The sequence below is a fragment of the Dendrobates tinctorius genome, unplaced genomic scaffold, assembly GCF_039654945.1.
Source record: "Dendrobates tinctorius isolate UK_male_01 unplaced genomic scaffold, ASM3965494v1 ptg000030l, whole genome shotgun sequence".
NCBI classification, from domain to species: domain Eukaryota; kingdom Metazoa; phylum Chordata; class Amphibia; order Anura; family Dendrobatidae; genus Dendrobates; species Dendrobates tinctorius.
Genome location: NW_027361698.1, coordinates 19,961,152 through 19,983,643, shown reverse-complemented (window position 1 = coordinate 19,983,643; position 22,492 = coordinate 19,961,152). Strand labels below are relative to the sequence as shown.

General features: G+C 41.0%; 1 protein-coding gene across 4 annotated transcripts in view; it reads right to left on the bottom strand.

Annotated features, from left to right (window-relative positions):
* Nucleotides 1-22,492, bottom strand: part of ZGRF1 (zinc finger GRF-type containing 1) — a 140,204-nt gene that overhangs the window by 19,488 nt on the left and 98,224 nt on the right. For all 4 annotated transcript variants that reach the window (XM_073571934.1, XM_073571936.1, XM_073571935.1 and 1 more), the window contains 9 exons: nucleotides 18,704-18,843; nucleotides 18,220-18,366; nucleotides 11,552-11,666; nucleotides 10,799-11,046; nucleotides 8,329-8,488; nucleotides 7,652-7,729; nucleotides 6,870-7,017; nucleotides 6,623-6,750; nucleotides 5,007-5,130 (listed from right to left, as the gene is read on the bottom strand). In XM_073571934.1, coding sequence (XP_073428035.1) covers nucleotides 5,007-5,130; nucleotides 6,623-6,750; nucleotides 6,870-7,017; nucleotides 7,652-7,729; nucleotides 8,329-8,488; nucleotides 10,799-11,046; nucleotides 11,552-11,666; nucleotides 18,220-18,366; nucleotides 18,704-18,843 — 1,288 coding nt within the window. The remainder of the gene's footprint in view (nucleotides 1-5,006; nucleotides 5,131-6,622; nucleotides 6,751-6,869; nucleotides 7,018-7,651; nucleotides 7,730-8,328; nucleotides 8,489-10,798; nucleotides 11,047-11,551; nucleotides 11,667-18,219; nucleotides 18,367-18,703; nucleotides 18,844-22,492) is intronic.

Here is a 22,492-nt window from a genome sequence, read left to right as displayed (position 1 = left end):
TCTCAACTCTGCTAAACAGGCCTACTTTACATCATTTGTATCTTCCTTATCCCACAACCTCAAACAGTTGTTCAACACTTTTAACTCCCTCCTCAGCCCACCACTGCCCCCTCCGACTTCCATAATCTCTGCCGAGGACTTTGCCACATACTTCAAAAAGAAGATAGACCAAACAAGGCAAGTCTTTGTTGTCCAACCACCACAATCCCTTTGTATGCCAGACCAATGCCCTATCTCCAAAACTGCTCCAAAATCACTGAAGGAGAGCTTGCTCATCTTCTATCCAAATCACAACTCACCACTTGTACGCTTGACCCCATCCCACCTCCTCCCCAACCTCACCACAACACTAATCCTATCCCTAACCTCTCTCTTCAACCTGTCACTAACTTCTGGTACCTTCTCCTCTGCTTTCAAACATGCCACAATCACACCTATCCTCAAAAAGCCATCCCTTGACCCGAGCACTATGTCCAGCTATCGCCCAATATCTTTACTCCCATTTGCTTCCAAACTCCTTGAGCAGCATGTCCACGCTGAACTTTCCTCTCACTTTGCATCTAACTCGCTCTTTGACAACCTACAATCTGGCTTTCGTCCCCACCGTTCCACTGACACTGCCCTGACCAAAAACTTACTAACGACATACTTACAGCCAAAGCTAACAGACTATTCTCTCTACTCCTCCTTCTAGACCTGTCCTCTGCCTTTGACACAGTTGACCACTGCCTCCTACTACAGATCCTCTCTTCATTTGGTGTCAAAGACCTTGCCCTATCCTGGATCTCCTCATACCTTACCAACCATACATTTAGCGTTTCCTACTCCCATACTACCTCTTCATCTCGCCCCGGCTCTGTTGGTGTCCCTCAAGGCTATGTCCTAGGACCCCTTCTCTTCTCAATCTATACCCTTGGCCTAGGACAACTCAAAGTCCTATGGCTTCCAGTACCATCTACAACCCCTGGCAAAAATTATGTAATCACCGGCCTTGGAGGATGTTCATTCAGTTGTTTAATTTAGTAGAAAAAAAAGCAGATCACAGACATGGCACAAAACTAAAGTCATTTCAAATGGCAACATTCTGGCTTTAAGAAACACTAAAAGAACTCAAGAACAAAAAATGTGGTAGTCAGTAATGGTTACTTTTTAAAACCAAGCATAGGGGAAACATTATGGAGTCACTCAAATCTGAGGGAAAAAATTATGGAATCACCCTGTAAATTGTGATTCCCAAAACTAACATCTGCATCAAATTAGATCTGCTCGTTAGTCTGCATCTAAAAAGGAGTGATCACACCTTACAGAGCTGTTTCACCAAGTGGACTGACATGAATCATGGCTCCAACACGAGAGATGTCAATTGAAACAAAGGAGAGGATTATCAAACTCTTAAAAGAGGGTTAAATCATCACACAATGCTGCAAAAGATGTTGGTTGTTCACAGTCAGCTGTGTCTAAAATCTGGACAAAATACAAACATGGGAAGGTTGTTAAAGGCAAACATACTGGTAAACCAAGGAAGACATCAAAGCTTAGACCAGAAAAGACCAGAAACTTAAAGCAATATGTCTCCAAAACAGGAAATGCACAACAAAACAAATGAGGAACAAATGGGAGGAAACTGGAGTCAACGTCTGTGATCGAACTGCAAGAAACCGTCTAAAGGAAATGGGATTTACATACAGAAAAGCTAAATGAAAGCCATCATTAACACCTAAACAGAAAAAAACAAGGTTACAATGGGCTAAGGAAAAGCAATTGTGGACAGTGTATGACTGGATGAAAGTCATATTCAGTGATGAATCGCGAAACTGCATTGGGCAAGGTGATGATGCTGGAACTATTGTTTGGTGCCGTTCCAATGAGATTTATAAAGATGACTGCCTGAAGAGAACATGCCAATTTCCACAGTCATTGATGATATGGGGCTGCATGTCAGGTAAAGGCACTGGGGAAATGGCTGTCATTACATCTTCAATAAATGCAAAAGTTTATGTTGATATTTTGGACACTTTTCTTATCCCATCAATTGAAAGGATGTTTGGGGATGATGAAATCATTTTTCAAGATAATGCATCCTGCCATAGAGCAAAAACTGTGAAAACATTCCTTGAAAAAAGACACATAAGGTCAATATCAAGGCCTGCAAATAGTCCGGATCTCAATCCAATTGAAAATCTTTGGTGGAAGTTGAAGAAAATGGTCCATGACAAGGCTCCAACCTGCAAAGCTGATCTGGCAACAGCAATCAGAGAAAGTTGGAGCCAGATTGATGAAGAGTACTGGTTGACACTCATTAACCCCTTCCTTACCGATGACGGAATAGTACGTCATTGCTAAGGATCCCTTGCTTTGAGGTGGGCTCCGGCGGTGAGCCGACCTCAAAGCCGCGTCATATCAGCTGTTATAAACAGCTGACATGTGCCCGCAATAGGCGCAAGTGGAATCGCGATCCGCTCGCGACAATTAACAAGTTAAATCCCGCTGTCAAAGCTGACTGCGGACATTTAACTACCGCTTCTGGCCGCCGGGTTGGAAGTGAGCGCATCGCCAACCCTCGTCACGTGATTGGGGGTCGGCGACGCGTTGCCTGGACAACCAGAGGTCTTATAGAGACCTCTATGGTTGTTGCAGGCACATTGCTCTGAGCACCGCCCGGTGGTCGGCGCTCATAGCAATGCAGTAAGTTTGCTACATATGGGCGATCTGCTCATCGCCGCGTTATGAATTGCCTGATCAATAAAAAAAAAAAAAAAGGATTAACCTGATCACTAAACGGCATAGCGAGAAAAAAAAATTCAAAATGCCAGAATTACGTTTTTTTGGTCGTTTGTTTATTTTTCAGGATTCCATAATTTTTTCCCTCAGAATTGAGTGACTCCATAATTCTTCCCCTATGCTTGGTTTAAAAAAGAAATCATTACTGACTACCACATTTTTTGTTCTTGATTTCTTTTACTGTTTCTTAAAGCCAGAGAATTGGCATTTGAAATGACTTTAGTTTTGTGCCATAACTGATCTGCTTTTTTACCTACAAAATTAAACAACTGAATGAACATCCTCCAAGGCTGGTGATTGCATAATTTTTTCCAGGGGTTGTATATGCTGGTGACACTCAGATCTACCTCTCTGGCCCAGATGTCACCTCTCTCCTCTAAAGAATCCCAGAGTGTCTATCAGCCATATCCTCCTCCTCTTGCTTTCTCAAACTCAATGTGGACAAATCTGATCTAATTATCTTTCCTCCATCTCGCATACCTTCCCCACCTGATCTATCTAGCACAATAACTGAATTCACTCTTTTCCTTTTCCAGGTAATCCGCTGCCTCGGAGTAACCCTTGACTCTACCCTGTCCTTCAAACTGCACATCCAAGCTCTCACCACCTCCTGTCACATCCAGCTCAAAAATATTTCCAGAATCTGTCGCTTCCTCAACCCTCGCTCTACCAAAATGCTTGTACATGCCCTAATCATCTCCCGCCTCGACTACTGCAACATCCTCCTCTGTGGCCTCCCTGCTAACACTCTCGCACCTCTCCAGTCCATCCTTAACTCTGCTGCCCGACTAATTCATCTCTCTCCTCGCCTACACCCCTGCTTCCCCTTCACTGGCTCCCAATATCCCAGCGCATCCAGTTTAAACTACTAACACTGACCTACAAAGCCATCCATAACCTTTCTCCTCCATATATTTCTGAACTAATCTTTCAATATCTTCCCTCACGGACTCTCCGGTCCTCCCAAGACCTCCTTCTCTCCTCCACGCTTATTCACTCCTCACCCAATAGTCTCCAAGATTTCTCCTGAATATCTCCCATCCTCTGGAATTCTGTGCCCCAACACGCCTGGTTATCCACCACATTTGGATCCTTCAAATGGAACCTGAAAACCCACCTCTTCAAGAAAACTTACAACCTGTAATGACCACATGACCAAATCAACACCATCTGAGCTAATGCAACTCCCGACCTACTGTCTCCTTCCCCATAATCCAGTAGAATGTAAGCCTGCAAGGGCAGGGTCCTCTTCCCTCTGTACCAGTCTGTCACTGTTAGTTTGTTTACTGTAAGTGATATTTGTATTTTTATGTAACCCCGTCTCATGTACAGCACCATGGAATTAATGGGACCATATAAATAAATAATAATACTCTGCACACTCTGGGCTCTATCTGAATAACTATCAGGAAGTCCTTTCTGATCCTGCTGCACAGCTCCTCACTCTCTGGACTTAAAGGGAAACTGTTAGCAGGTTTGGGCGATGTAAGTTATGGCCAACACGTTTCAGGGCTAGCACAGACAACACTTGGACCAATGTTATTCAATAGAGCTGTTCAGATTACAGTTTCTCTCTACATGGACCGAATATCCGCATGAAAAAACAAAAAACCACAGCGTGCACTATTCCCTTCTGTATTTCGGATGAGACTCGCCTATTCAAGTGCATGGGTGTACACAAAAAAAAATTTTTTTTTAAATGTATGGCATCCAATTTTTTAAAGATGCATTGCAATACTTAACATAGGAAACGGTGTTTGGTCTTGTAAACTTTATTGACTGCTGATGAACAAAAATGGATGCCATACAGATATAACAACGGATGTAAAAAAATATTTTTATCTGGACGAAAATTGGACACTTTTAAAACGTTATTGAGAACTTGACCTTATGATGATATAACTGCTATGTAATAAAATGTATTAAAAGAAAATCTGTTGAGTTTACATGTTTGTCATTGTTATTTCAAAGATTTTATGATGGCGGGGGTGGTGGTGGTGGTACAGGGGTAGTGCTCACAGGATTAGTGCATCTTAATAGTATGTAGAGTGACAATACTATTACGGGAATAGTTGCTGGTCTAGTTAAATCAGATCAATTGACCTGTATGTTTAGTGTGTCCCACAATAAAATGTAGCCAACGATCCCCAAATGAATTTCTATATAAACAACAATGCAGAGTAACCCACAAATGCTAGCGAATACAGCAGTCGCAGGAAACGTACCATTAGGCAAAGACGATTAAAGAGAGTTTGCTCCAGCCCATATTCATGGGCAGCCTCAGAGCCTTGCAGGGTGGGAGAAAGCTGCTTTGGGTCACCAACCATGATTAGCTTTTCACACTGAAACCTGCATATACGGTACAAGGAAAGGCTAAATCAATACAAAGATACACATGAATGTCGCTAACATAACATCTATAGCTGACAATCAGCTGGGCCCAGCTTTACAGTCTCTGCTTGTTGGAGACATGGAAATCTAAAGTTGGGCTTCCTCATTCTAGTGACTTTTAAGGTCCAAAATCAATGACATGACAGTAGATATAGGTGAACAAACTATTTATAAGTATTTATAAAGCTCATCTATAAGGATCATCATTGGGAATATTCCTTCATGAACAGTTCTGAATTCTAGGCATATACAGTACAGCTGTCTCAATCGGAGTTGATGTTGAAGCTTTGTTCCTTTACCTAATATGAGAATTCTGTATGGCATAACAGTCCATGCTGCAGTGTTAATTTTTAACAGTTCATTTGCTAAATGCAAAATTTAAGCAACTTTCTAAATAGTTTTTATTAACATTTTGCTGCTGCTGAGTGAATGTAAATTCTTTATACAGCTGATTACGGTAATCTGCAAAAATATTACAAATCTGGCAGAGCTCCTACTGTTAATGGTTCTGTCTGCTTTCCCCTCCCTTTCAATGTTAGAGACAAAAGCAAGGAGGTTGTATACTTTGAGGAAATGAGAGAAAGTATTTACATTCTCAGGGCAGAAAAAAAATATTTAGGGGAAATGATGGCAGGATAGAAGCTGGATTTACACAGCCTTCACATCCAGCCTTTATTACTGGGAGAAATATTCCAACAAGATAAAAAAATAAATTTGAGCTGCATATCCGGGGTTTAAAAATTAAAGGGGTTGTCCACTACTTTAAATTAACCTACCAATGTATCCCCCCCCCCCGGGGCCACTAATGAATTCTGGAATTTCCTCATGTTGCCTATACTGCCTATGAGCGGCGCTATCGCTGGCCGCTCACAGGCAGCACGTGACCCCTGGGGGGTCCCTTTTCCTCCTACCGTGCCGGCTGCGGGCGGGGTTATCCCCCCGCATCACACCCGGCATCCACCGCGCGCCCATTCATTGAGAAAGCGAGTGGTGGATGCTGGGTATGACGTGGGGGTAACCCCGCCCACAACCCAACGCTGAGTCACGCCTCACTTGTCGTGACGGGGGGGGGGGGGGATACATTGGGGGGTTAATTTAAAGTAGTGGACAACCCCTTTAATAATGGAATCAACATTGCAAAATGAGGATTGCAGAGTGAAAGTCCAATATTATTAAAGATAACTACTGTACTAATGTGTAAAAAAAAAAAATTGTTCATAGCCTTCAAGATGAATATTCGGAAATTATTTCACAGAGCAATTCCCGCACTATGTAAATTTCCCCAACTTCTGTAAATTGGTCTACAAGTATATGAAATTAACTCACAAGGCTCTAGTGTATGTGTGATAGGGGCCACAAATGGAAATGCTTTCCCACTGCCCTGACTGCCACTAAGAGATAATGTCTCTGATGGATTGTCGTAACTATACTATTTCCACGTGAACGTTACCTGGCGATTGGAAGCAAAGATGACGGCTCCGTCATCTGGCTGCATTCATCAAGAATCACAACTGGGAACTTTAGATTACTCAGGCAAGTGAAGGGACACGCTGCACAAGTTGCACCAACCACACGAACCTGGCGAAATACAGGACGAATAAACACATTGCAAACACGATTACGCTTATATGAAAAGCATGTGAAGAATAAATGCAATTTGTAAGGAATACCAAACATACTCAGGGAGTAACACATACCTGTCTCAGCATAGACTTAATAGTGCCCAGTTTATGCAGCTCAATGCTTTTTCGAACATATGCCTTTTCTCCAGGGGTTAAGTCTTCCTTTAATAGAGCCTGGAGTTCTTTAAGTTGTTCACTTTCATTCTCAGACCCAGAGTGTAAGCTTCACATTGAGGAAATGCAAAATCAATAGTATGAAAATATACATCCTTATCATTTTCTAAAAATACATTTTGAGTGGAAAACTTCTTTATCCATGGTTTAAGTATAATTCTCTATACTGTTCATCAAGAAGGATATGGGGAACATTTAATACATAGTAAAACATGTATCAAAAGGTGATTAGACGAGAAAGAAACGCAATCTTGTTGAACATAATAGGAATAAAAAAATAAAAAAAAAATCGCTGTGGTATTTTTATAGCATATATAGATATGTTTTTGCTATATTTTACTATTCTAGAAATTAAAGGGGGTTGTCCACTAAGCAGATAACCCTTTTAGATAAAATAGTCCCCCTTAAAAAAAAAAAAATGGTATTGTTTTGCTAAGTAAGCCCTCCAGCCAATTATTGGCTAGTGCGTTGCTGCACGTGGCATAACAATGCCATGAAAACTCCGGCGCCGACATTCCTGGAATAGCACCGCTGCTAGAAGTGATTTACCGTAATTGATTTTTTAAAATTTATTTTACAATGTGGAGCAGTTTATTTAAAAAGGGGTTGGTACAGTAGTAGACAGCCCCTTTAAATTGGAAAAAATTATGGCAATAATAGAATGCTCAAAGGCTACAGCTCACCTGTGTGGTAGGATGGGTTTTGCAATTTTTCTTATACTTCCAACTCTAATAAACTGGTCAAACCCAAGATTTAGTAAACTATAGAAAACATAAAACAATGTGTAATATTTTAGCATTTACTAAATAAACAAAAATCTTTTTAACTCATCTTGAAACTGGAACGTATTCTTTTTTTGTTGTCACCAATATATTCTACAGCACTTATGACACTCCAGCCGACCCAGAGAGCAAACTCCAGAGGCAGGAGCTGTCCATCTTAATCGTAAAACCACAATAGATGGTAATAATCACAGTTTTCCGCTTATATACCCACTGGAGAGGCTTCTGGGTGAACTTGGTATGGTGGATCAGAATCGGACACACGGAGATGCCAGTTGCCACACCATAGTTTATCCCACAGGACTGGGAACACTGTATGTTTTATGCTTTGCATTCTTAATACATTTTTACAATGGTTCTGTGGGAAATGATAGGAGATTTGTGGTTTTGTTGATAACAGTCATGCATCCATGATATCTTGCCATGATGTGTATTTTACCCTTATTGAATTGAACACAACCTAACCATAATCAGACTCAGGCATCAACTATTACCATTGGAGAAATGTTTTGTCAAAAGGCCGGATGTGCCTAAATAATAAGTGTGTCTGTGTGGTACAATTCACAAATTTTACATACCCTAGAAGCACACGATCAACTGCTACATTTGTAGATGATGAGATGAGCAATTTCCAGTGGACTGAATTGTGTTCTTCAGGAGGATTGTGGGTTTCAAAAAGATGGACCAAGAACAAAACCACCACGGCCAGCAAGTAACTTTTTCCAGCTCCAAAAACGCCTGGAATATCAAAAGCATAATGCTTTATATTACGATAAACATGTATAGATTATGTTTATGGTTCCATCGCGCAGAATGGATTCAGGTAAAAGCCATCTTGTTATGAATTTTTGCTTTTCTGTTCTAGAGACAGATGAGCAGAATTGTGACAGCTCTGTTGCACGATTGACTCCAGCGGCACCCAAACGACCATCCTGACATTATATATACAGTGGGGAAAAAAAAGTATTTAGTCAGCCACCAATTGTGCAAGTTCTCCGACTTAAAAAGATGAGAGAGGCCTGTAATTGACATTATAGGTAGACCACAACTATGAGAGTCAAAATGAGAAAACAAATCCAGAAAAAACACCTTGTCTGATTTAGCAAGATTTATTTTTCAAATTATGGTGAAAAATAAGTATTTGGTCATTAACAAAAGTTAATCACAATATTTTGTTATATATCCTTTGTGGGCAATGACAGAGGTCAAACGTTTTCTGTAAGTCTTCACAAGGCTGGCAAACACTGTTGGGACACTGGGAACACTAGTGGAGATTCAGCACTGGATCGGGGACGACAGTAAAGGACGATTTTTTTTTTTAAATAATAAATAGCATCCGGGGACCAAGACTATCTGAAAAGTATTTTTTTTCTCTTAAAGATTTGTATTTTTAAATATATCTAAGGCTTTTTCCAGTGTATTATAAAATAAATAAAATAGTATTATCTGGAGCCAGCATAAAAAAGAAGCACATCACACACAGGGAAAGTCTTCCTACAGGATAACAACTGCCATGATGGTGTAACTTCTGCACTCACTTGCCTCCACCACAACATTGGTGTCTTAGAGAGATATTCTTGGTGGAGCCCATGGAATCACCAGAACTCGGTATTAGAAAACGTGATATAAGACTATGGGGGACTCTATACTCCAGTCTTGATCCAGGATGTGCTGGAGTAAGATGTACAAGACTCACTAAGAGCGCGCACGGTTAATGACATTGGCGCATCTTTAAACTGTTGTGCATCACTGTCAGAAATGTACAATTCTGCTATAATTTATACCACTTGTGTGCCGTAATTTACAGTAAATCTGTTGGGCCAGGCCCCTTCTGCTAAGCCCTTAACACTTCTCAAAAACTGCAAATGTCACCCCATTTTTGTAAAACTGAGCGCTTCGACACATTTGAACCTTTGTAGTGCTAATGAAGCATCTGCACCCTTTAAAGGTCATCTATAATCTGTATAAATCAATTGAAAAATAAACAAACCTTTTCAGGTGGGAAAATAAAAATAGGGAACCTAAATAATGTGGTTGCATAAATACAATCATGCACATCTAGAACTGGCAATCTTTGCCACCTCTTCCTTGCAGTAGTGCTCAAAATCTGTTAGATTGTGAGGGCATCTCCCATGTACAGCGCCCTCTTTAGGTCAGCCCACACATTTCCAATTGGATTCAGGTCTGGGCTTTGACTGGGCCATGCCTCAACGTTCATCTTCTGGCTAAGCCATTTTTTGGTTGATTTGGAGGTATGCCTAGAGTTGTTGTCATGCCGAGAGGTGCAATTCCTCTTCATCTTGAATAATCATTAATTTGTTGGCTGTGGTCACCCACGCCCTTCCCAACTAACCACTGCCACTTTTCAAAAAGTTGTCAAAAATTGCAGTAAAAATGCAGTTGCGCAAAAGGTTTGTGACATTTCAAACAATTTTATGTTAGAATTGTATGGTGTTTTGTGTTAAATGAATTTTTTGGGGTTATTTTTTTATTTTTACATATCACAATTTGTATTTAAGATAATGCAATTTTTACACTGGTCACTGAGGCTTTTTAAGATTCCAACTTCTTTTATTTAGGAAACAATAAATGTACAATGTAATGCAATAAAATAATAATAAAACAATAACAATAAAATGTAATGCAAGCGTGATATCTAGACCCATTTTTTACTATGAGACTTTGCAAAGGTCATTGTACAGGAAAGGGGAGGAGGGTCAAGTGTGACATTTTGGTGGATCCTGTGTTATTACCTGTCATTGCAATCCTGCCTCTGATAAGGAGTCTGCTGAAAACTCTTCATGAATGAGGAGTTCAAAAAAGCCCCAGTGACTAGAATGAAAATTGCAAGAATACAAGAAAAGCCCTGATCATTTAAAAACAAAAAAAAAAAAAAGCAAAAAAAGAAAAAAAATACATGAAAACTTGATATAAAACATAAGGTTACTTTCTGATCATTACTTCCCTTGATACAGTCCCATTGACGTATACGTTTGTATCTTTCTTACAATAAAAAGTGACTGAATACAACAATAATTTTCCTCTTACCATGAATGATTGTGATGGGGGCAGGCCGGGGACCCTGGAATTCATCAGGGATGGCCATCATATGTGCTATTTGCAGCATTGCTGTGGCTTGGTCCTCATTCAATGAAAACTGGGTGATCATCTCCCTTGCTACATTGAACAGCATTGTATGATCTGCAATATTACATTTGCTGGGGACTTTAGCAGTGACTACAGGTGGGTTGAATTTCCCTCTCTGAATTTTTGTTGGTTTTTCATATTCAGAAGACCTGAAACAAACCAGCGAGAGAGACATCATAAAGCGATTTCTTGCCCCATACTCTAGCTGTGCCAGTTATGTGGTTGTACACAATTTAGTGTAATTTGTGGGATGGTAGACTGACAGGTAACCACAGGATGTTTCAATCCGGACCAAGAATAGTGTTAAATTATATATCACTGGAGGACATAATAGAAACAGATATTTCACAAAGGCTACCTTTACACATCAATGGGAAGGAGACCTTTATTTCCAAGTGTCATCATAGTTGCTTCAGTTATTCTCATCCACCTTTTTTTTCTTCATTGAAAAGTTATGTTTGTCCCCAATCCAATAAAAAGACATGCCGAAGGTCACGTTTTTTAAATCAAATTTATCACTAAGAAAAAATCCATCAGACACGGAAGTCTTCTGATTTGCGTTCGTATTTCACAAATACTGGATGTATGAAGGTAGCCTTATACGTACTGAAGTTAAAACTCTTCTTACCACGTGAGGATAGTCTCTTTACTTACATCATAAGGAGATGAGGCATAATCGGCAGAGAGGATGGGTTAAAGTGCTCCTCTATATTTCGCAAACATGTCAGTTCAGTACTTGCATTACAAACCAGTAATGCATGGACAACCACTAGAAAAGAAACAGCACTTAAAAAGGGCCATCTTTGGACAACCACTACTTGTTAGACATGTCCCTGGCGGTGAGTGTGTCAATTCTCTTTAGCGCCACCACAGGAAAAACAACGCATTACACAGTACCCTCTCAATTCAATAGTTGTCTGTGTCATACAGAACTACAGAGGGAGAGACACTCTCTTACTATTAAATTTGGCCAATAGATGAGGATTATAAACGGGACATCCCCTTCCTCCTATAAACTTATTATTCCCTAATCGGTAAAAGTCATTGTGATTTTTAAACTGCACCACCCCTTTAAAGGGAATTGGTCAACAAGTTTTTGCTATGAAATCTGAGGACAGCATGAGGCAGTGGTTAAAAGACAGAATTAAATAATGTGTCAGATGTCAGGCTGTGTGGTGTTCTTTAACTGCAATGAAGGTTATCACCACCTAATGATTACCGTTGTCCAGACTACAGAATTGTCCTACTCCGCCCCCTCCTGTGATAAGCAACTCACTGTCTATAGACAATGTATATACAGAGTCTGAGGAGGGTGGGGTTAGCTTTCTCAGCTCTGCTGCATTGCTTAATCTAAGAATTCTGATTTTGTCAGAACCACTGCACCCAGCAAACTAAGTGATACATCGTTGTCTTTTTGCTTACATCATGCTGCTCTCAGATGAGGTAGTAAAGCCTTCTGACACATTCCCTTTAAGGCAGTATCTTTCTCTATGGATATGTATGAAATGAATGCTATGATAAATAAACTGTAAAAAAGGTAATAAGACAAATCACATGTGCAATTTCTCCTATAGCTTCAATTTCTACTTGTACATTAAAAAAAATCATTATTCCAGCTCCTATGTTAATAACTTAATACCCATTCACAACATTTGATGTAAGTTTACATTATAGGGAATATCCCCCATCTTCTGGAATTCTTTGAACCAACACGTCCGGCTATCAACCACATTCGGATCCTTCAGACGGAACCTGAAAACCCATCTCTTCAGGAAAGCTTACAGCCTGCAATGACCCCGCTTCCTCCTCAACCACTTCCGGAGCTACCACCTCACCAACACCGGAGCTGCTGCAATCCCCCAACCTACTGTCACCATCCCATAGAATGCAAGCCCGCAAGGGCAGGGTCTTCTCCCCTCTGTACCAGTCTGTCATTGTTAGTTTGTTTACTGTAAGTGATAGCTATAATTTGTATGTAACCCCTTCTCATGTACAGCACCATGGAATCAATGGTGCTATATAATAATAATGGTTGGGAAGGGGTTCCTGCAAAATTATGTAAATTTACATGACAGCAATCATGTGGCACAGTACCATTGCCATGGTGGCCTCAGAGTTTGCCAGCTACATTGGCCATGTTAGACCATGCTCAGAGGATGGTGTAGAAGACTTCTATCGGTGCAGCACTGACAGGTAAAATGCATTGCAATTCATTATATCAGCGAACAGAGAAATAAAAAGAACAAAAAGTTAAATTAAATTGTTAAAATTATTTAAAAGAAATCATAAAAAAGAAAATAAAATTAAACCAATAAATAGGTATATTTCTGTAAAAAATAAATAAATTTTAAAAAAATATATACATATGTGGTATCGCCAGGTCCAGAATGACTAGATTTATAAAACTGTCACAGTATTAAACCCTTTTGGTGAAGTCCGTCAAAAAAAAAAACAACAAAAATGTGGCAAAAAAACCCAAAACAGATGGATTTTTATCATACTACCAAACAAAGTGTAATAAAACGCAATCAAAAAGTCCAAGGGAAATAAAAATGGTATCACTGAAAATGTCATCTTGTCCTGCCAAAAAAAAAAAAAAACAAGCTGCCATACAGCTTCATATGTAGAGAAATAAAAAAAAAAAAGATATAGGTCTCAGATTAAAGAGATGCAAAAAATATATATATATATTTTTCCTATAAAAGTTTTTATTGTGTAGAAGTGGAAATAGATAAATGATTTGAGAATATAATCTAAAATTGATCAATGGAAATCAAAATTAATATCCCATGGAGGTCTGGATTTGGAATGATACTCTAAATAAAAGTGGAAAATCAAATTACAGGCTGATCCAACTTATTGGAAATGACTCCAGACAAGGAAATGATGCTCAGTAGTGTGTGGCCTCCATGTTCCTGTAGAACCTCCCTACAACACATGGACATGCTCCTGATGAGGCAGGGGATGTTCTCCAGAGGGATCTCCTCCCAGACATTGATTATAGAATCAGTCAACTCCTGGACAGTCTGCGGTGCAACATGGAAGAAACAAGTCATGTCGTCCCAGGTGTGCTCGATTGGATTCAAGTCTGAGGAACGGGCAGGCCAGTACATATCAATACCTTCATCATGCAGGAACTACTGACACACTTCAGCCACATGTGGCCTAGCATTGTCATGCATCAGAAGGAACCACTGCCCCTGCATATGGTCTCACATTGGGTCTGAGGATCTCATCACGGTACCTAATGGCAGTAAAGGTACCTCTTGCTAGCACATGGAGGGCTGTGCGTCCCTCCAAAGAAATGCCTTCCCACTTCATTACTGACCCACTGCCAAACCAATCATGCTGGAGGATGTTGCAAGCAGAACGTGTTCCACGGCATCTCCAGACCCTGTCATGTCTGTCACATGTGCTCAGTTTGAACCTGCTGTCATCTTTGAAGAGCACTGGGCGCCAATGTTAAATCTGCCAATCTTGGTGTTCTCTGGCAAATGCCAATCGCCCTGCACAGTGTTGAGCTGTAATGCACAATACCCACTTATGGACATTCGGCCCTCATACCACACTCATGGAGTCTGTTTCTGACAGTTTGAGCAGACACATGGATGTTAGTGGCCTGCTGGAGGTCATTTTGAAGGGCTCTCTCACTGCTCCTCCTTGCACGAAGGAGAAAGTAGCGGTCCTGCTGTTGGGTTGTTGCCCCCTCCACATCTCCTGATACCGTAGCTGCTCCATGCTCTGGACACTGTCCTGACAGATACAGCTACCCTTTTCGCCAAAGCTCGCATTGATGTGCCATCCTGGATGAGCTGCACTACCTGAGCAACTTTTGTGGGTTGTAGACACCGCCTCATGCTACTGTACCTCTAGGGGTGAGGGCAATGACCAAATCAAAAAAGTAACCAAAACAACAGTCAAAAAGAATAAGAACAGAGAAATGGTTGGTGGTCACCACCTGCAGAAACACTCTTTTCTAGTAGTTTTCTTGCTAATTGCCTACAATTTCTACCTGTTGTCTGTTCCATTTGCACAACAGCAGGAGAATTTGATTCACAATAAGTGTTTTTTCATAACTGGACAGGTTGATTTCACAGAAGTGTAATTGACTTGGAGTTGCATTGTGTTGTTTAAGTGTTCCATTTACTTTTCTGAGCAGCGTATAAATGTGGCATCACTGTAATCGTACTGATCCGAAGAATAAAGTGGTCTTATCACTTTTATCATATGGTGATTGGCTTAAAAAAAGATTTCCTGAATTGCTGATTTTTGTTCATTCTGCCTCCCAAAAATTCGAATAGAAACCCATCAAAAATGTCATGTGCCCGAAAATGGTACTCTTAAAAATGTCAACTCATCCTGCAAAAAACAAGCCCCGACATGACTGTTGGCTGAAATATAAAAAAAAATATTATAGCTCTCAAGTATGGCAATGCAAAAAATTTTTTTGCAAAAAAAAAAAAAAAAAAGCATTTTAGTGTGCGAAAACAGCCGAACAAAAAAAACGGTATAAACCTGGTAAAGTTGTAGCTGCACTGACATGAAGAATAAAATCACAATCTATTATACTGCATGCGGAACAGCGCTAATAAAAAAAAAAATGAATGCCAATTCTTCATCTGTTGTTGATTTGTTCAAAGATCGTAGTAAGGCTCGGCTCACATTTATCCTGCGCTCTGCACTGAGCGGTTACACCAGGGTTTCGGTGTAAATCTCTGAAATACGCGATTCAGACGGAACCCCCGGTGGAAGATTCCCTATAATGAGGCAGATGGAGACACTGTGGATGCCGTCTGACATATTATCCAGCGGTGTCCGTCTTTAGGTGTGCATAAAAGCACGGTCCGTCACAGTTTTGTTCACTTCTGAAAAGAAGGACACAGCTGAACAGAAGATAGGAGTTCATAGTAACTTTGCTGCCTTACAGTGAATGGACCCATAGGGCGTGTCAAATGAGTCACTTCATTTAGATGGAAACCCCGATAAAAGTGATCAGCGTAGAGCGCAGGACAAATGTGATCGCAAAACGTTATGTACAATGTTCCCAATAAAAGCTTCAACTCAATCCACAAAAAAAAGCAAGTCCCCACTCAGGTCCATCCTATTAATGGAAATATAGGGGGCTTCCACATTACTGGTAGTACAAAGGCTGTGGAAATCCAACAAATTCTGCACTCCCAAATCCAAATGCCCCCCTCCTTTCTGAGTCACAGTATGCTTAAATGACTTTTAGTGTACACGTTTGGCATTTCTGTAGCGATGTAGAGTCTGCTTAAATAACAGGAGCGTGTCTCCAGAAGCTGCCATTCCTGGTAAGGTTCACTAGTGTTGTGGATAATGGCTCTCACTGAGTGAATTTGAAATCGGCTTAAAAAAGATAGGATAATTTATGTTTTAAGGAGGGGAGAGAGGGGAATCATTTTTTCACACAGTACCCTGTAGGTTTGCATTTCTTTTTCCCTTAATAATAAAGACCTTAATTTAACACCTTTGCGACATGCGCCGTACTAGTACAGCTCATGTCGCTTCTCTCCCTTTGAGAGAGAGGCTCCAGTGGAGAGCCCACATCTCTCCCGAGAAATGTCAGCTTTTTGAACAGCTGACATGTGCCCGGAATAGCCGCGGGTGGAATCGTGATCCAACCACGACTATTAACCCGTTAAATGCCACTGACAAACTCTTAACAGCGGCATTTAACGTGCGCTTCCGGCCATCGGGCCAGAAATCCACCCACCAGTGACCCCCGACACGTCATCGCGGGTCACCGGTGGGTTGGCATGACAACCGGAGGTCTCATGGAGACCTCTACGGTTGTCACTCCCGTTTTGTTGTGAGCGCCACCCAGTGGTTGGTGCTCATAGCAAGTAATTCAGCTACATATAGGCGATCTGATCATTGCCTACAGTATATGTAGCAAAGCCGATCGAGTTATGGCAGCTTCTAGTCTCTTACATTTGTGTTTGGTCGCCGTGACATTGCATTAAAATGCATTAACTGTCAATCAAAAGATCGCATCTGCGTCAAAATGGAATCTTAAAAAATGTCAGCTCGGTGTGCAAAAGATAAGCCCTCACCCAACCCGAGATCATGAAAAATGGCACAATTTTTTTTTTTTTTTAACAAAGTTGGGATTTTTTTTTTCACAACTTAGATAAAAAAGAACCTAGACATGTTTGGTGACTATGAACACGTAATGACCTGTAGAATCATAATGGCAGGTCAGTTTTAGCATTTAGTGAACATGTTGAAAACAAAAAAAAAGCGTGGGATTGCACTTTTTTTTTGCAATTTCGCCGCACTTGGAATTTTTAACCTGTTTTTTGAGTACACCATATGGTAAAACCAATGGTGTCGTTCAAAAATACAACTTGTCCCGCAAAAAAATAAGCCCTTACATACACATATAGACCGAAAAATAAAAAAAAGTTATGGCTCTGGGAAGAAGGGGAGCGTAAAACAAACGCAAAAATGAAAATGTGCGCCGACACGAAAAACTGCATTTTGTGATTGTGTTATTGTTGTCTAATATTTAAAATATGTTTGGTGATCTGAAACATTTAAGTGTGACAAATATGCAAAGGAACAGGAAATCAGGAATGGGGCAAACACTTTTTCACACAACTGTAGATAGAAAGAGATCAGTCACATATAATTAGTGCAGTGAGTGCGTAGTTTAACGTTCGTGTATTTAGATAATAATTGAATAACTTTAAGCAAAACATTGGCGTGGGGTCTCCCTAAATTTTAATAACCAGCATAGGGAAAGCCGACAGCTGGGAGATCTTTATAGCCTGGGAAGGGGGTAATAAACATGGAACTTCCCAGGCTATTAATATCTGCTCACAGCTGTATACTTAGTCTTTACTGGTTATTAAAATGGGGGACAACTCCCACAAGAAAATTGCGTGCCCCCCTAAAATTAATAACCAACGAAGGATAGGCAGACAACTGCAGGCTGATATTAATAGGATAGGAAGAGGCCATAGATATTGGCCTCCTCCCAGACTAAAAACATAAGCTCTCAGCTGCCCCAGAAATAAGGCATCCATAAGATGAGCCAATTCTGGTGCTTAGCCTTCGTTTTTCCCACTTGCCCTGGTGCGGTGGTAAGTAAGGTAATAGTATTGGGGCTAATGTCAGCTTTGTATGGGCAGCTTTATTGCATACACAGGTCTAACATCAGACCAATTTTATTAACGCTGATGGGTATGGAGGGCTTCTAGTGATAATGGGACGATCTTTACATTCTGTGTCCACAAGGAAAATGTGACATTTTTTGAATTATTTTCATATTTCACTGTACAAATTTACAATTCACATACTATTTATTGGCCAATTTGATGGACTGTATCCTTTCAAAGGTAAAATCTCTATATCATTGTTAGCCGAGGGTCCAAAGAAAACACTGCAAGCAATAAATGTATCCCGTGGATCAAATTTCAGGGTCCTTGAAACAATCCAGAGATCATCTGAAAAAGTGATAAAGTAGGTGATTATAAATAGTTTTGTAATAAATAACCGCTCAGTGTGCAGATGACAAGGATTTACACAAAATTAATGGGCAGGCTGCTGTTTAGGTCAGATCATTGCACTTTTAGGTTACCTCCAAGGATGTGGTAACAGCACTTCTTACGGAACAGTGAATATTTCCATCTACTCAATTTCACCTCTTTTACAATACTAAGGAAAGCTATGTCACCTATTACAGACAATTATCTCTCTCTATATTGTAAGTGCCACTCTAAAATAAATGTAATATTTCAATCCTTTTCACCGTCACAAGGCAGTTGCGCTTTATTTCCGTACCTTTACAGTAAGCAGACGAATGATCCTTTCTATTCAACTTCAGATACAGTTTTTCTTTCACCTCCCCACTAAATTCGGAATCAACACTGGCAAATTTTGTAAATTTACCATACTGCCTTTTTGGAAAGGTCGATATTTTTCTGTAAATCAATATGCAGGAAAATATTTTAAGATATTCAGGACAAAATGCAATTGGTTTTAAAAAATACAATGTAAAGTTATATTGATTTTTACTTTATATTTAACATTTTTCAACCTTTCCCCAATTAATTTTTGCTGTATTGAAGAAAAAACAGAGCCACATAAATTGGAGTAACAAAATAAAAAAAAAAATATTTTATTGAAAACTATAAAAAGGTACGCAGTCTTTTAAAACCATTTCAAAACTCTGTACTTATCACCATAATGTGATAGTTATGGGGAGACCCATAGCGGCCCACCGATAATGTCACGTGAATAGACCAACAAATGCTTAAAGCGAGCACACGCCCTACTGGACAAGACTGCTGACGTCATTCTTGAACGTCCACTTGAGACCCTGGCACCGCACGACATCTCAGCAATTCTCAATCAAACCCAGCCGAAACATCTCTCCACAGCCACACATCTACGCCTCCAGTGCTCTGTGCTCTTGCCTGACAATGTCACCATCTCCAGATACACAGTCCTCAATCTGGCCACTCTACTCCCACTCCCAAGGGGGATACGGATATGGACTCTTCAGAACAAAATCCGCACTGACGACCATGATTGCATTAGCATCATGCAACAGGAAACAGAAGGACTACCCAAAGTGGTGCATGAGCCACTGACCAACCCAGAGTTGTTTCTCTACGTAGATGGCTCTAGATTTGCAGATGATAAAGGAAGATTCCACACAGAATGTGCAGTGACCAGCAATCAAGAAATCTTGTGGTCCAGAAGTCTGCCGCCTAGCTTGTCAGTCCAAGAAGTGGAACTGATAGCGCTGACGAAGGAATGCCACATTGTGAAAGACAAAACTGGAACATCTATACCGATTCCAGGTAATCGCATGGCATAGCACACAACTTTGGACCCATCTGGGCTGTGAGAGACTTCATCACAACAAGCGGGACAACCGTGAAGCATCATGGAGCCATCAGGGACCTGCTGGATGCACTCCAACTTCCAAAAATGGTGCCACCTTTAAAGGTCAAAGCACACGGAAAACTGAACACAGTAGAGGCACGGGGCAACAACATGGCAGACATGGCAGCCAAAGGAAGACAATATGGAGAAGTGGGAGAGGTCGTGGAGCCGGACGGCTACTACGTGATGACTGAAGACAAGAAACCTGACAATATGACGTCCTGGAATCTGTTCAAGAAGTTGCAGGACCAGGCCCGAAGGAAGAGAAGGAAAGCTGGATGTGGAAGGGAGCAACACACGAAGAAGGAAGGGTATACGCAATGGAATCCAAACCCTGTCTACCTCCAAGTATGTACCCTATGGTGGTTCAATGGGCACATGGGCCCACACACGAAGATCGAAGACACAGATGAATGATCTGATTGGTGCTTACTGGTTTGCTCCAGGGATTTCCACCCTAACAGCCAAATTTACTAGCAGCTGTTTGACCTGCGGCAAATGCAACTCTGGACAAGTGGAAAACGTTCCACCACATCATCTGGCCAGAAGTTTTCCCAATGAGAAACCAGTCAGTGAAGACTACTGCAAAGAAGCTACTCTCAGAAATAGTGTGCAGATATGGGGTTCCAGAGGAGATAGAGAGTGATCAGGGACCCACTTCCACATCAAAACGACACGAGAGATCTAGTCAGCAGTCGGGTCAGACTTAGGCCTACACACTCCCGACCATCCCCAAAGTAGCGGGAAAAATAGAAAGACTAAAGGGGACACTTAAGAACAGGATGTTGAAAATTGCCAAAGAGAGAAACAAACCATGGCATTAGACACTCCCAATTGCCCTGTTTAGTGAAAGGCACACTTACTCCCAGAGGCCCAGAAAAGCTGTCACCATATGAAATTTTATTTGGGCCTAGTCCCAGGTTAGGGGTATTCTTCCTTCAGCAGTTGACTATGCAATATGATACTTTGTCTGCTTATGTAATTGAACTCACCAAGAAACTTGCTAATGTCCATTCTTGAGTTTTTTCTTCATTGCCAGATCCAGATTCGGTACCTGGTATGCACTCCCTGAAGCCAGGAGACTGAGTGTCGGTGAGAAAAGTTTGTAAGGAGAATGCTCAATCCCAGATTCGATGGCCCTTACCAAGTGCTGCTGATGACACAAACCTCTGTGAAACTGGAGGGAAGACCCACTTGGATCCACGCATCGCATTGCAAGAAAGCTCCCATACCAGATGATACACCTAAGCCAGAATGATGCTGTGGATGCCCAACCTGACCGTATAAATGACCTACCTGATGGCGAATACGCACCACTGACTACATAGATTGCTAACCAGAGACATTGATTGCACCTAACCCCCGTTAGGGACAGATCTCCTGACCGCCCATTTGCGAAAGTCTGTACGGAGGGGGGGTGTATGCACTAGGCATGAGCTAGCCCACTGGCAGCATAAAAGAGTTGCAACGCTTTGGGACAGGAGGTTAGGATTAGGGCAAGTGATATCTAAGGGGGGATTGTGATGGAAATATATACATTTCATATAGATCTCACTTGCATATATACTCATACATAATCACAGCTAATATATTACACTATAATCCACGGATTTAAAATGGCTGCCACAAACCAGACAGCTCTTAAGGGGTTTTTCCAAGATAAGAAAAGAGGAAGAACAGCAGATGTGCAAAAGTGATGAGTAGATGTCTCAACTTTGTCCTGGTTTCAAGAGTTACACTTTAGTTACTTATTCAGCCTCTTGCCATGCATTGATCACGATATATTCCATATACTCAAACAGCCAATAACATTGAAGCTTGACAATATGGTAATTAACTAACCACTCCTTTCTATACGTAATTATAAAACCATGTACTGTATGAGCAATAAACCTGCAGAGTATTGAGGGAATGTTATCCTGTTACTAAGTGTGTACAGTGTCATAATTTCTTTGAGCACTCAAAATACTCAGTTTAATTGTGAACGGCCGCAGCACACACTGGGATAGATTTATCCTAACCAATTTCCATAACAAAAGAAACTTTACATGGTGGCCCTGTAGGAATGGTAGGAGGCTGTGTAATGTATTCTCTACTGCCAGGAGCTCCCACAGGTTTGAGGAGCCTTCCTTTTCCACCACCGACCATATTCCCTGGACTAGATGGTTGTCCAAATGAGCTCCCCCACCCCCTGGGACTGGCATCTGTGGTGACTACCCTGGTGACGTGAGGAAAACAAGGAATCCCCTCCTGAAGGGATTCTATTTTTTACCACCAGTGGAGTGAATGTGTTACTTCCCAAGGCAGAGGTCAGTGTACCTTCAAGATAACCCCGTAAGGAACGTTTGCTTTACAAAACGCACCACTGCAACTCTCCTGAATGGACCTGGGCCCATTTTACTGCCTGGATACAGGAGGTGAGGGACATAGTCTTCCTGAGGGACTTTACCGGATCTTGAATTGATATGGAGAGTACACTGGATAACTTTTCCCTCTTTTGATCTGGTAGGCGACACTCCTGTCAGCAAGAGTTGAGCAGGAGCCCCAGAAAGATATGTATCCTTTGTGGATCTAAGTTTGATTATTCTAGGTTTAAACACCCACCTAAGTCTTCCAAGATGGAGGCTCTCTCTCTCACTTGACTCTGGCAATGACTGAACGAACAACCCACTACAAGGA